This window comes from Photinus pyralis, unplaced genomic scaffold (assembly GCF_008802855.1).
Source record: "Photinus pyralis isolate 1611_PpyrPB1 unplaced genomic scaffold, Ppyr1.3 Ppyr1.4_LG5, whole genome shotgun sequence".
NCBI lineage: Eukaryota > Metazoa > Arthropoda > Insecta > Coleoptera > Lampyridae > Photinus > Photinus pyralis.
Genome location: NW_022170596.1, coordinates 38,580,022 through 38,594,320, shown reverse-complemented (window position 1 = coordinate 38,594,320; position 14,299 = coordinate 38,580,022). Strand labels below are relative to the sequence as shown.

General features: G+C 35.2%; 1 protein-coding gene across 1 annotated transcript; it reads right to left on the bottom strand.

Moving 5' to 3' along the window:
- Window positions 1–2,066: 2,066 nt before the first annotated feature.
- On the bottom strand, window positions 2,067–2,863 carry LOC116170733 (gustatory receptor for sugar taste 64f-like). The gene is made up of 5 exons (XM_031487239.1): window positions 2,789–2,863; window positions 2,583–2,743; window positions 2,371–2,536; window positions 2,228–2,317; window positions 2,067–2,172 (listed from the first exon to the last, which is right to left on the bottom strand). Exons 1-5 carry the CDS (start codon window positions 2,861–2,863, stop codon window positions 2,113–2,115), a joined length of 552 nt encoding a protein of 183 aa, XP_031343099.1. The 3' UTR covers window positions 2,067–2,112.
- Between the last annotated feature and the right edge of the window lie 11,436 nt (window positions 2,864–14,299).

The window sequence follows — 14,299 nt, the reverse complement described above, 5'->3', positions numbered from 1 at the left end:
ATTTGCTACGGGGGTTCCTTCTGGACTTGAAAATTACCATCGGTTCCGCCCGGCAAGGCAAACCGTCTTCTTCTTAGGCTGCTCAATCGATAAAAATAAATGCTCCGGCTAACTCAAATCGGTGGGCTTTTAACTCTTTTGAAACTGCGTAACAAACCTTAAACTGCCGCCTACCAGTCTCCTGCCTCAACTCCTACTCCTCTCTTTCCTTCCCCTCGTTCTTCGTTAAAGACAGGCACATTGAAACCAAATAGATAATATATTGAAATGAGATTAGCGATACAAACAATTTACAGGGATCTAGCAGTTCTTCTCTTCTCCTTGTAAAAACACTAGCTTAACAATGACAACTAAACTAAATAAAAAATCCTAACAGGTGAGACTAATTTACTCAAGGGGTGGCCATCCTCTACAGTTTGAAAATTGCAACAACAGGTAATCGGTTTTTAATCCAGCATGGGCTGGGACTTATTTAAATAAACACAAAATTTATCCTACTCTTTGGTAATCGTTCATTGGACTTTAATAAACAATCAAATCAAAAATTTTTTTACTATAGCTTAATTACCAAAAAGTGGAATTTTACAGAATGTTACAAATTTAATTAGACTAACCTTTACAACATTTGTACAGCCGATCTTGTGAACTGCTCTTTCCTCTGGTACAGGGTGGATGTGATGAAACCTGACACTTAGGTCTCTGTGACTTCCTAAGGGGTGGCTTGAATTTAACACACGGAAACAAAAATCCACGGTGCCTATCCTTCCTCGGAACGAAAGCAAAGTTTAGCGTTTGAACTGAAACTTAGGCCAGGAAATCCTTCGCGTGGCGAGTGGGAGACGGCTAGTTGCCAAAGTTTCTACCCAGCACGTGTATTTAATTTTATTTTATTAGTTTATTAGCTTTGACCGCCTGCGGGAGACAGATTTTTGAGTTAGCGGTACGGCAGAACACAAACTTTTATGATCACTATCCGACGGTAAACCGCGATGGTTCAAAGTATTATTTCACCAGCTCTTCTTGGGGCAAATATCTCTCCGAAACGCAGCGCTCCTTCGACAAATGACCTTACGGCACTAGTAGGAAATTCCACCTGGGGCGGATCCCGAAATTCTGCGCCTTGAGGACTAGGGCAGCACTTTGAATTATGTATCCTCGAGAAATCACAACGTATCCTAACGCGATTCACTGCATCCAAAGTAAACTGGGGTGAAGCTCAAGGGTTCGCCCAAATATCACCTGATTGGAACCTGGGTCTTCTTCGCCAAAAAATCAACACGAAAAGAAAATAACACTTCGGAACGGGTGCAAAAAGCACGCAACTGGGAGCAACCGAAATAAGCCGGTGGCTCAAACCGCCAAGTGTACCAAAACTATCGCTCAAGGTACGTGTTGACCGCTTGACGTACTAACCGCGAGTCTTTCCAAAAACGATCCCCTTCTTCAGAATTGAAATGAAAAAACCACACCCAAATTACCATAAAACAAAAATGGCTCCCGCTAGAAATTCTCCCATTGGTTCAGATAAAGAAGACTTAACCCACTCTAACTTCGTCGTCAACCTCAAGGAACTGCTGACTAAAACTGATCTCACGGTTTTCTGCTGATGACGTGAAAACTCCTTATCTCTTGACGGCTCGGTGCTACATCCGCTCCTTTTCTCGGTCTAGACGGCGCCAAAGTTGATAAACGAACGACAAAAAACTCGCATTACTCATGATGACGTCAATCAGCTTTGCACTCTTCCCACGACGAAATTAAATCTGAGCGAAATTAAATCTATCGGACCATAGTCTTGAGCGAACCGAAATGCCCAAACACAACATTTCTAACCGGAACAAATAATGAAATATACAGGGTGACCTGCACTATCATGACAAGGAATTTCGAATTTTTTAATGAAATTTGGCGCGAAATAAAACCACTCGTTACAATTACATACTCGTTTATTTCAAGTTCCAGTACTGGACCAGACAAAATTGAGACCTAAAACATATTTTTAAGAATTAATGCTAATCATACTAATGTATTCTTGAAGAGCATGTGTAGGTAGAAAAAACGTAGCCCATCCTTACAATTTAATGACCACTTTTCTATATTACACAAGATTTGCTAGGTAATTACCTTAAACTGAATGAGAATTAACTCATACGACACGATTGCAACGGCAATCTAAAAGTATTCCTGTCCAGAATCAGATTTGACCCAATACGAGTACAATACTTACATGCATAATTAAAGGTTTCTTTAAATAAAAGAACCTCTTCCCTGTTATAAGAGGCGGATCTACATAAATTTGTTGGAGCAGCTTCTCTACCTGTAAAGACGATACAAAGGCGCCTTTGGTCAACTAGTTTGTACAACTTTTACCTCAACATTATAAGCTTCTGTAGAAACATTAAACAGGTGCTTCAATGTTGCACTACCTTCTTCGTTGACGCTTGCGGCGAACAGTGCAACTGCAGTTGCCCGACAAATTATGTAAAGGAATGCATATATGAAATGCACACGATCAATTCCGCTACTATTACCTCTTCTGGAAACATTTTAATTATGCCAACCCTTGCGCAGGTTTTACTCACAATAACTTTATACTGTTATACAACTGAACTAATATAACTAGTATATTATTAGCAAAAGACAAAATGAGCAAGTTGCTTATATGATCATCCACTGCTTGGCATAACTTAAAAACGCTTCCGTAATCCTGTCGTACCTTCTTCCAAAATGCAATATTTTGTACCTGAAGATGGACTCAGTGAAGCAGTGTAAAAAGAGAATAACGTACATTCGTTTTAATGGCTTTCGCTATCCCTCTATTTATTTGCCTGTACTTTTCTGCTAATGATGTACATATTATCATCAGCAATAAATCACCATAGGTCCACGTAAATATGCATGTGAAGATAATCACCTGAACACCAGATTGATTCTCGCTGTAATAACAATGAAATACTTACTGAAAGAATTAAGCCTTTCCACTTGGAATACGGTATAAATGTGAAAATGAGGCTAAAGTTTTGTTTAAGCATATCGTCAATAGACCATCCTTCTGGAAGATGTGAAATAGTCAAGTAGGTAAACAGTACATAGTCGACTAAAAATAAATAATCGTACAAGAACCACTTTCACTTACATACCTAGTGCTGCAGACAGAAATATTACAGTTAACACCCTTAGTCGACAATGTAATGGAGCCAAATTTCCGTATTTGGCTGCCACATTATCGATTCGACTCCAAATTAGCATCAATCTAGGCCAAGAACGAGACATAAGTAACATAAATACACAGGAAACGAAGCATTCAAGGAAATAGAATAACATAACTGAAAAAGCCCATAATATAAATGCAATTGTTACACTGTAATTCTAGTACCTAGACACCCAAATGTGAACTTTGGTACCATAAATATTACGTAATAAACGTGAAGACCGATAAATACTAAGACCCCTATTAGGAATGCGACATGGTACATTACTTTACAGGAAAGGCAATTAAAACGCAGGCAGGGTGGGTCCGATTGCCCAATTCCGTACACTGGAAATAAAGAGAAACACTGCCCGATGAGTAAACTAAAAGCCATGCATTCGTGAGTCGTCGATTTGTTGCATTTTGAAACGTATTTTTGGATTGTTTTCATTGCGGCCCGGTGGAATTGATTCAATAATGTTGTCAGTTTTCATCAATGTGAAAGCTTTGGGTAGTTATTATTACATACCACTTAATTACATCGTCTCATTATGTATCAATTTTATAACAGTGAGGTGTTTTATCCTGATTTTGTATGTGTTTACTACCCGATTCAAATTAATGATGTCCTAATAACGGAAAAACATAGTAGGTACTATAAATTATTAAAAAATTGGTGCCTCCTTTTTTCAAGGTCACTACGTCACACACACACAGAGTCCAGCTAGGTCAAAGCAATTCAACCTTTAAATTTAGAATTTGTAATTATTTTCCTCGTAGACATCCTGTCACAATTTAAAATGTCAATGTTGCCTTTAAATTAATAACTTGAGAGACGAAAATCCAAAGAATTAACCGCACAAATTTTCATCTGACATAATTCTTGGACACAAAGGAAAAATCTGGCATGAAATCTATCCGGGTTGCACATTGAACTCGAATAAACACACAATGACAAAAATTTATTGCGAAAAACGTGAAAGAAATAAAACAAAATTCCTAAAACAAAGAAAAGCTTACACTGCTTGTTTGGACATATTACTCCGCACGCAGGCGATCGGCCAATTAAAATAAGAAATCTTAAACTTACTCACACATTTACACATTGCCTAATAAATTATTTATAATCAATGGCGTTAGTTAAAATTTATACTCGATGCTGAAGAATTCATGTCAAAATTCACAGTCTTAAAAATGCGAAAACTGATTTCTTTAATGGAAAAAAAAGTAGTATTCACTTTGGCTGTTCTGTCGCTCGCTCGGATTTGAAGTATTATTAGCTTTGCGTCACAATTCTTTAAATGCTGATTATATTTCAGCACAAAAAGTTTCCTTCGTAATGAAAATGTAGCATAAAATGAGTTTGCTAATAAAATCTCGATCCGTCGCACAAAAAGTAGCTCGACGCATCGAGTACTTTCCAACTTATTGTAAAAATAGGAATGAAATGAAAACTCATTTTTAATAATTTCGTGGATTTTATTTAAGAAAACTATTAAAAACAATTTCCTTTTCACTTCATTCGTTTCATTATGATGTCCTCTATTCATACACTAATATTCTATTTAAAATCATTTCTTACTTCTAGCTATTTCTTCTTGGATGGCCCCTTTTTTTTAATCGCATTTACGATTTAAGTCTTTTCTGATGCTTTGGCTTGGTTTCTGGGCAATATCTTGTATGCTTCCTTAGTTCCTTCTTTTCTATTCTTCATTTGTATTCTTGGTTCTTCCATATATTCTTTACAATGTTCTTCCTTTGTGATTATCCATGTGTCACAGCCCACAGGCATTGAATAGGTACTACACGTCATATGATTGTTTCATACACTCGTAACTTTCTACATACAGGGTGACAATTTGAAAACTTACCACCCCTCATATCTTAGTAAATAAACGAGATATTTAAAAAAATCAAAATCCGTTTCGGTAATTCGGAGGGGGAATCACAATGACATAGTTGGCGACGCACCCCCTCACACCCCCTGCGCCCCAGCCACCCCAACTTTTAAATCTTAAATAGTGACCCCCCATGTGTGATACGTCGTTGGAAAGCTCTGAAAAAATTGCTTTCCAACCATATCAAATAGCATTACATTTAGGTTAGTAATTATCGTGCAAATCAAAAAGTAAACTAATATGATACATTTGAAATCTGTCGTATTTAAAACGCAACCGGCGAACATAGACGAACTAAGACAGAGAATAATTCAAGAATGTCGAAATATTGCAAAACCAACATTGGAAAGGTTCGACAAGAGTTTGAGAATAGATTATAACTGGCGATCAAAAATGAGTTGCTGTCGAGTCGGCTTTGGAAGTTCAAGTTAAATACGATTTTCCATGTTTATTTTTTGATTTGCACGATAATTACTGACCTAAATGTAATGCTATTTGGTATGGTTGGAAAGCATTTTTTCAGAGCTTTCCAACGACGTATCACTCATGGGGGGTCACTATTTAAGATTTAAAAGTTGGGGTGGCTAGGGCGCAGGGGGTGTGAGGGAGTGCGTCGCCAACTATGTCATTGTGATTCCCCCTCCGAATTACCGAAACGGGTTTTGATTTTTTTAAATATCTCGTTTATTTACTAAGATATTGGGGGTGGTAAATTTTCAAATTGTCACCCTGTACATTTTTTTGCGTTGCCTATATCTGTAACTTTAGCCTTCCATTGTTTGTAGCTCTTTCTTCTGTGTGTCTCTTTCAAGGTCTCTTCGATCCATTAGACTTGACTCTTGTAACAGGTCGCTTGAGGTTTTAAAGAATTTTTCTACAAGTTTGCCTATATGGGAAATTATGTATGTATACCATTTAATGATGAAAGAGAACAGAACTATTATGCGAGAAAATGGAGCGCGTTAAGATAATGACGAATGTTCAAGCAAATAAATGTCGAAACGTTATACAGTGTTGGCGGTTCTAAAACTCGTTGCCACGGAGCATGCATAGGGCATTTTTCTCTATATCTACCCATATAGAAAAACTTGGGCGGGGGGTGCCCAAATCGATGAATAAACTATGACAAATTTGTGGGAGAGTATGGCATTATTTACCAATTTATACCAAACGAATTTATTGAGGTTGGTGCCTTCTAAATTTGTTACTAATATAAGTAAACTAATATTATGTGACTGGTTTATGCCGAAAGGGAACTTCATTGCGTCGCGGAGGCAATCCGCTGAGTGATACGTTTGAAGACGTACGCAAATTTATCTGTTTCGTTGCATTGTCGGAGTTACCTTTTTGAGTAACAATAAATTATAACTACAAAAGGCGCTGGGGTTAAATGACAGAACGTTTCATTGCGCTATATTTTGAGTGATTAGTTATCTTAAAAAACAAGTTTATTATCAAAGATATTTGTTTATACGAGGAGCGGACAAAATTATAAATAAGACCGTAACCGGTAAAAAGGTTAAAGACAATTAATTCGTGCTTTTGTTTGCTGCTAAGTTATAAAGGTACTGAGGAACATTGGCAATTTATTACCGTGAATAAATCAAATATCAACTAATGAACAGCGAGTAACCTGAAGCAAGTTTGTCCTAAATCAAATTGCGTCGACCATCTTTTGAAATTAATTTTCAACGAGTAACCAAATTTCAGCTAGCAGTACCAATGGTGCGATTGTATGGCACAAGACGTTCTACCATCCTATTTTTTGAGTTCCTGCTAACTTTCAACAGGAGAAAACCTCGACGCATAGATAAATGTAAGTTATTTGCATTATTTGCATTGTGTAAAAACAGGAGTCTGTCGTTTTTGGGGATTTTGTATAATAAACTTGTTTGAGCAAAGTCAATTCAGTCACTATTCACCAAACGTGACTTTTAAACCTATTTTGAATTTCCACACAGCGTCTCTCTGTTTTTGTTAATATTGTTTGCATCCTCTACTACTTTTCTGCTATGGTATATTGTGTGGGAGTCCTCTGGCATGTACTGAAAGACCCTTGTTTGGATGATTAGATGAAAGTTTACAGAATTCTACTTCGAAACTGGATTTTACGAATTCGGCAAATATTTAAAAATGAAAAATTTTTAAGTCCTGCCAATTCTCTTGTTTATATTAAACAAGGTGATATTCGAATATTTTACTAAAATCATAAGATAACTCGGTTACTGGGCATATTTCCATATGATAAAAGCTCTTCCACGTGGTTGGTCTCTGTTCATTCATGTACTTTCTGCTATGTGTATTCGTCTGAAGTGTTGATAAATATAAATATGCGATGAATCCTATACAGTGTGTAAAGCGATGGGGTATACAAGAGGGAATTTTTTTTTAATATTGATTTATGAAAAAAAATTATTCTTCATAATATGTTTTGCTTGCTTTGAAAGTACCAATAACGTTTCGATTGTTTGTGGTTTGATAGCAATACTCTATCTTAATTATAATGTAGAATGATAACTTTCAATAAAAAAATTAGTTTTATTATTTTTCCAGATTTCTATAAATAAATTTTAGATTATCGAAACGATATTGCTACTTTCAAAGCAAGCAAAAAATATCATGAAGAATAAATTTTTTTCATAAATCAATGTTTAAAAAAAATTCCCTCTTGTATACCCCATCGCTTTACACACTGTATATCCGTTTGATATACCCGGCAATCGATGGAGATCCAGTGCAACCTCAATGAAGGGTACCAGGATCCTACCACAATTAAGAAACAGTTGATTTATAAAATATATTGATTTTAATTTTTGGCTATTTGTTTCATTTTTTGGGTAAGGAAAATTTTATCATCAAGGCATTTGAAGGGCGTAGGGTGAAGCATAGTAACCATTATTTTGAGATTCAGTAAGTTATCCGCTCGACCATTTGCGTCACCCTTAGTTGGGTACGTACATCGTAATTATAGACTAATTAATATTAGGTATGTGGAAGAGGTTTTGTTCAACAAACTCTGGACACTTTATTTATTGATTGTTACAATGTCTGCTAACCTTAATTAACCACTTAAGTAAGTAATTTAAATTGAATTAAAACCAACTCATAAGCTACAATGGCCACAGCAATCTAAAAAGATTTTTTGATGTCGTTTTGGAATCAATGACTATACTTACATTTAGAATCAATGGTTTCTTTAGATAAAATAATCGTTTCCCCGTAAAGATAGGTGGATCTATATGAATTTTGTATAGGAGCCTTTCAACCTGAAAGCATTCGTTTGAAACGGATCAAAAAAACATGAATCAGTAACCTCCACATTGTATGCTTCACTTGAAACACAAAACAATATCTTCATTGCAGCTCGACCTTCTTCGTTAACGCTTGCTGCATACAAGGAAACGGCAGTTGTGCGAAAAATCAGGAAAAGAAACGAATATATAAAATACACACGACTTGTATCAAAACCGCCACCGTCCTGCCTATATAAATTATTATTAATTAAATATTGAGAAATTTTACTCACAACAACTTTATACTGTTGTACAGTTGTACTAATATAACAAATACATTATTACTGAAAGAAAGTAGAAGTAGGTTGCTTATATAGCCATCTACCAGACTGCATAATCTACAAACGCTGTCATAATCGTCTCGTATCTTTTTCCAAATAGCAATGTTTCGTACCTAAGCAAAATTATATAGATATACAGTGCTATTTATTAAGAAGTAGACATAGGGATTTATGTGTACTTATTATTTTTTCCTATGTCTACCTTTAAATATCAAAATTTGTAATTTTATGCAACCAAAATAACTTCTTAAAACAAATACAGATCTGGCTGTCCCATTAATTAATTTAAATATTGTTGCTTTGGTTTCCGTATTTTTATTTTCGTTCGTGTGCGATGTGTTCAACTGAAGAAAAAGCTGATTTTGTCAATTGGTTAGTGTAGTTTAAGTTTAAGGAGCGTAAGAGATTTATTTTCTGTGAAGCCAAAGTAACTAATTAATATAACAGCCAGATGTATGTTTATTTTAAAAAGTTACTTTGGTTGCATCAAAATTAGGCGCCCTTCAGAAGAGATTTTGTCTTTTGAAAGTAGACATAGGTAAAAACAATATACATAAATCCCTATGTCTACTTCTAAATAAATATCACTGTATATCGTCAATAAAAGAAAGAAATGATATTTTTTATCTTTTGACTGAAACAAAAAAGTAGTGGTATTAGAACGTACGTTGCTGTCTATCTTCGTGTCTACCGCATTTTGGATTCCTTTATTGATTTGCCGATACTTTTCTGCTAAAGATGTACTTATTATCATTAACAGCAAATCACTGTAGTTCCATGTGAAAGTGCATGTGAAATTAATCATCTGCAACAAATTCAGATGTTAAGCTCTGTGATCTAAGAATTTATTATTTGTACATAGGTAGTACATTACGTCCTCGTCGGTCGCACCAATATTCAGTTAAGAATTATACTTACGTAAACTATTACGCCTGTCCAAATAGAATATGGTATACAAGTAAAAATAAAACCAAAACTTTGCTTCAGCAGATCATTTACCGACCATTCCTCTGGTAAAACGGAAACAATATAATAATTAAACATAAAGTGTTCGACTACAAACAACAATTATGCATGTTCCCACACCTTCATCTTACCAAAAGCTGCAGAAAGTACCACTACAGTTATAAGCATTAATCGATGTCGTAAGGAACACAAAGTAGCATGTTTGCCAGTCACTGCATCCGTATCGCACCAATTTCGCATCAGCTTAGGCCACGACGAGGACATCACTAGTAAAATGGCACAAGAAACAAAACAATGAAGGAAAAAAAGTAGCGTAACTGCAAATTTAAATCGGAAATTAACAAGATTTGTATAGCTACAGTAATACCAAAGTATCTAAAGATGAACTTGGGGACAAAAAACCACACGTAGTAAACATAAAGGGCGATTAAGAAGAATATCCCCATCAGAAAGGCACAGTTGTGAATGACTTTGAGAGAAATCCACTTAAACCGGAGCCGCCCCACATCCGATTGCGTAATGCCATAAACTGGAAATAAGGAAAAGCACTGGCCGATAAATAAACTGAAGATGAAACATTCGTGGGTCGTTTTCATTTTTTCGAATTGTTTGAAATATCCTCGGAAGGTTTTCATTATGTTTACCCTCATCGTCATCATGCTATGATTTGTTATACGTTTTCGATTATTTGGAAAGTTCCAATTTTCATTAACGTGAAAGCTTTCGATAATTTTTTACTAGCATATCGGTGTTGACAACCGATTTTTGTTATGTCCAGTTATAGTAAGTAATTAATGGAAAGGCGTTTGAGTACGATTTGCTTTTTGATGAAAAGGCTCGTGAAAAGGTCATTTTGAAATAAAAATAGTCTAGGTATTTGGAGAAAACGACCCGCGTTACCTCATTTTTGTTTTTTTTTGGTGATCCATTTTGCGCCTTCCGGTTGGATGACGTAATACTAACTTTCGCCATCAAACAAACCAACAAAAAGCATAGTCGTTTATTGTATGTTTAGTAAATTGTGAATCATGTAAGTGTTCTTTTATGTAAACACTTCAGCATAATGTAACCAAGGCAGAATGGGAAAAACAAAGCATACTAGGGTATTCAAATTTAAAAAATTAGATAATACCAAAACATTTTCAAATAGACCATAAGGGCCTCAAGAATTACACAGCTTTTTGATTTTTTTCTGGAGAACCAAAGACGCCAAAGAAAGATGGCACGTCTTTGGATGGGATATTAGATACGCACTTTCCAATTTTGCAAAAAAATTACCAAAATTTCGTCCCCAAGATGTGCGGCAATTGACAGGAGTAGAGCTTGGCTCTTACCTCCGGTTTTGTGAATTCATTCGAAGCTGTCATCGTGGAAACCCAAACAAATTAAAATATTTTATTCACGAATGACGCCACATTTCATGGCAATGAATGTCGATCTTGTAGATTAATCACTTGTGTTGGGAATTTTGGTTAGTGGGTAAATTTCCTCAATTTTTTTTACTGATAGTAGGATGATTCGTCAACAATAGAAATATTCCATCCAAACATCCAAAGGTTCTTGATGGGTCTTGTGCTTCTCAATAAAAAAATGAAAAGGGAATGTAATTTTGAGGACTTTTTTGAGGGTAGCTTCCAAACTAACTAAAATATTGTGGTTTTAGTCTCCTCTTTCGCTCGGTTTTTTGGTACAACTCAAACGCTTTATAATACGCACTCACTTACTACTATAAAATTCGGAAACAATAGCTTACCCACAATATAATACCCTTCCACAGAGCATAAGGCACGTGAGTGAAGATATCACCAAACATAAATATCAAAAATTCTGATGTACTCCAATTCTTGGGCAGAAACGGGATAACTCTTACGCTAACATAAAATATATACTCCACTAAAAAAAACATCGGCAAAATTAAAGAAAGTACCTTTTATACTCACCAAGCGCGGCCGATAATACAATCATCGACAGTACCCTCACTCGAATGTATAACTTATTCAAAGGTTCGTAGTTGCTGAACTTCTTGTCCAAATTATTCCATTGCTGTATTAAAATAGGCCAGCTTCTGGATAACCATAGGAGTAATAGTGAGGTACAACATGACACTGAAAAAAATAGTAGCGGTCCTATGCGTGAAAATGTTTGATTTCCCTTTTGAATTGCCATTTGATAAATATGGAAGCAAATAATAAAGAAGTTGCCTATGATAAATGACAAATTGTACAAAAATTTCATCGAGATCCACTTGAACTGGACATTTTCGACGGTTGTTCTGCAAATTTCGTTAACAGGGAATAGCGAAAAATATTGCCCTATGCGAAATAAAAAACTAAAACAGTTATGAGTGGATGGGTTTCTTGGCGAAAATTTTGCCGCCATTAAATTAAATTGCTTAAACACTGCCCTTCTCATCTCATACACCGCGCCCAATACAAATACCCTCAAATGCAGCTGAGACTAAATAAGAATTAAACTTCCCTGGATGATTGTTATGTTATTGATCGGCTGTTAATTACGTGTTGCACTTGTAGTTTTATTTGCACAAGCACAACGTATTTTTCATTTGTAGATCGTGGTATATGACCGTCTGAATGGGTTATGCAGAAACAACATTAAACATTTAAAATGTTTGGATAAGGTCGATAGGTAACTTTGAAATATCAAAATAAGGAATATATGATTCTATATAATGGATTTTTAGAATACATCACACATGTACCCCATCTGAGACTAAAACAAATCAATTCACAGACCTCAAAAGTTTCAATCCATTTTGCGAAAAGCCAAGCGCGTGACAAAAATTTGGTTATTTAAGTAAAAATATGGTGGGGGAGCGGTATTCTTACTAAAATTTTCGAAGAGAATCTATGCCGGTCGAGGGCTATTTTGATCGCGATATTGATTTTTAGCCGAATTCTCTACATATTGTGAACACAAAAGAGTTGTCCTCACAATCGGAGACAGTGCCAAAATTTGCTACGAGCTGCCAGTAGAAGTAAATTAATAATACGTGGCTGGTTTATTCAGAATGAGAACTTCATTGCATGAAAGAGACGATCAATAATTTTCAAACGTGAATATAGCAAAGCGTTGCCGCATTAATAAGGAAGCGAACCATTTCGCGTTTAGGTGCATATTTGAATTGAGGTATTCGCGTTTAAATAAATTGTGACTACGAAAGCTTTTGGGTCTAAGGTCCAAAACATTCCGTTGTGCCATATTTGTAGTGGAAGTACGTAAAAAATCAATTTATTAATCAAATTGTATCCAATTCCAAACAAGACCAAACTAAAATGTTCAAATACGTATGTATATAAACAACGACAGATGAGATAAATTGCGTAGTTTCAGATTTTCATTCTGTGTATACCATGGAGACATCACATTACTCCGTATTACTTATAATAAGTATAGGATTCTTAAGTACGTCGGGACATTTGTTCATCGTCTATTAAAGTTTGTCTATAAGTTATTATTCTATAAAGATAAACAACCATTGTACCTTTTCAATTTATTAACTTTTATAACGTCAAGAGATAATTTGTTATCCTACCCCTAGTTTAAGGGCAACTTTGAATATAATGCTTCAGTACACTAAACTAAATGTAGTGATTGGTGAAATGTAAGTCTCCTTACACATTTAAACTATAGCTATATGACAAACTAATGGAGTTACAGAACGTGTAACTATGGGGGCGGTGAAAACCAGCATGCTGACATGTCCCCTTTTGAGATATATATGTATTACAATTGCATTATTTTACATATCAATAAATGATATTATTTTTATTATTATTAAAGAGAAAGTGGAACAGGAAATTGAGTGAAAACGGGTTACAAAGCATATCCTGGTCCACAAGAAGTTACGATACGGCAACATATGTGTTTAATTAATAAAAAATTATGTTAGGTTACACTGACACAAGCGATTATTGCCAAATGCTGGAAAATACGTCCTCTGAGATCTTGAATAGTGTAAGGTTTTTTGGAAACGAGCGTTTTATACATATTAAATCATTGAATAACAAAATTACGTTCAAATTGTAGGCAACACATCATACACTAAGGTTCTGTTTCATGTGTAGTCATTGAATAAATTGAATTTTTTATTCAATGGTGTAGTTTACAGTTTCCATTTGTCATAATACTCTTTAATTGAAAAATCGCGCATCATATATATATATACAATGAATTAAGAATTTATTCATTGTATATATATTCCCACATGGCCACATTAATGATAAGAAGTAAAGTAACTGCGTTGACGTTGGTCAAGCGTCTCTTTTATTATGTTATTTGTATATTTGACTTTTTTTTAACTTTTTTGAAACGCACATTGTAGTTTATACACAAAATTCTTAATGAAGGTAAACAGTGACATGAACTAGATCCATCAAACGGAAAGGGTGTATTGAAAATTAGAGTTACCCTCTGTAGCCGCTCGTAACGTCCAGACTGAGTAACATTGCTATATAACTTTGCTATGTAATCCTGCTAACATCTAGCAAGTTATACAGCAAGGAAATTTACTACATTTAGCTTAAATTTTTGTAACATGTTATATAACTTTGTAAGTCTAGACCCGGCTTTAGCAATATGTCTTAGCATAACCATAGAATATAGAGCACGCCACATCGTAGCGTATTTTATATTCTGTGGCATAACCTAATT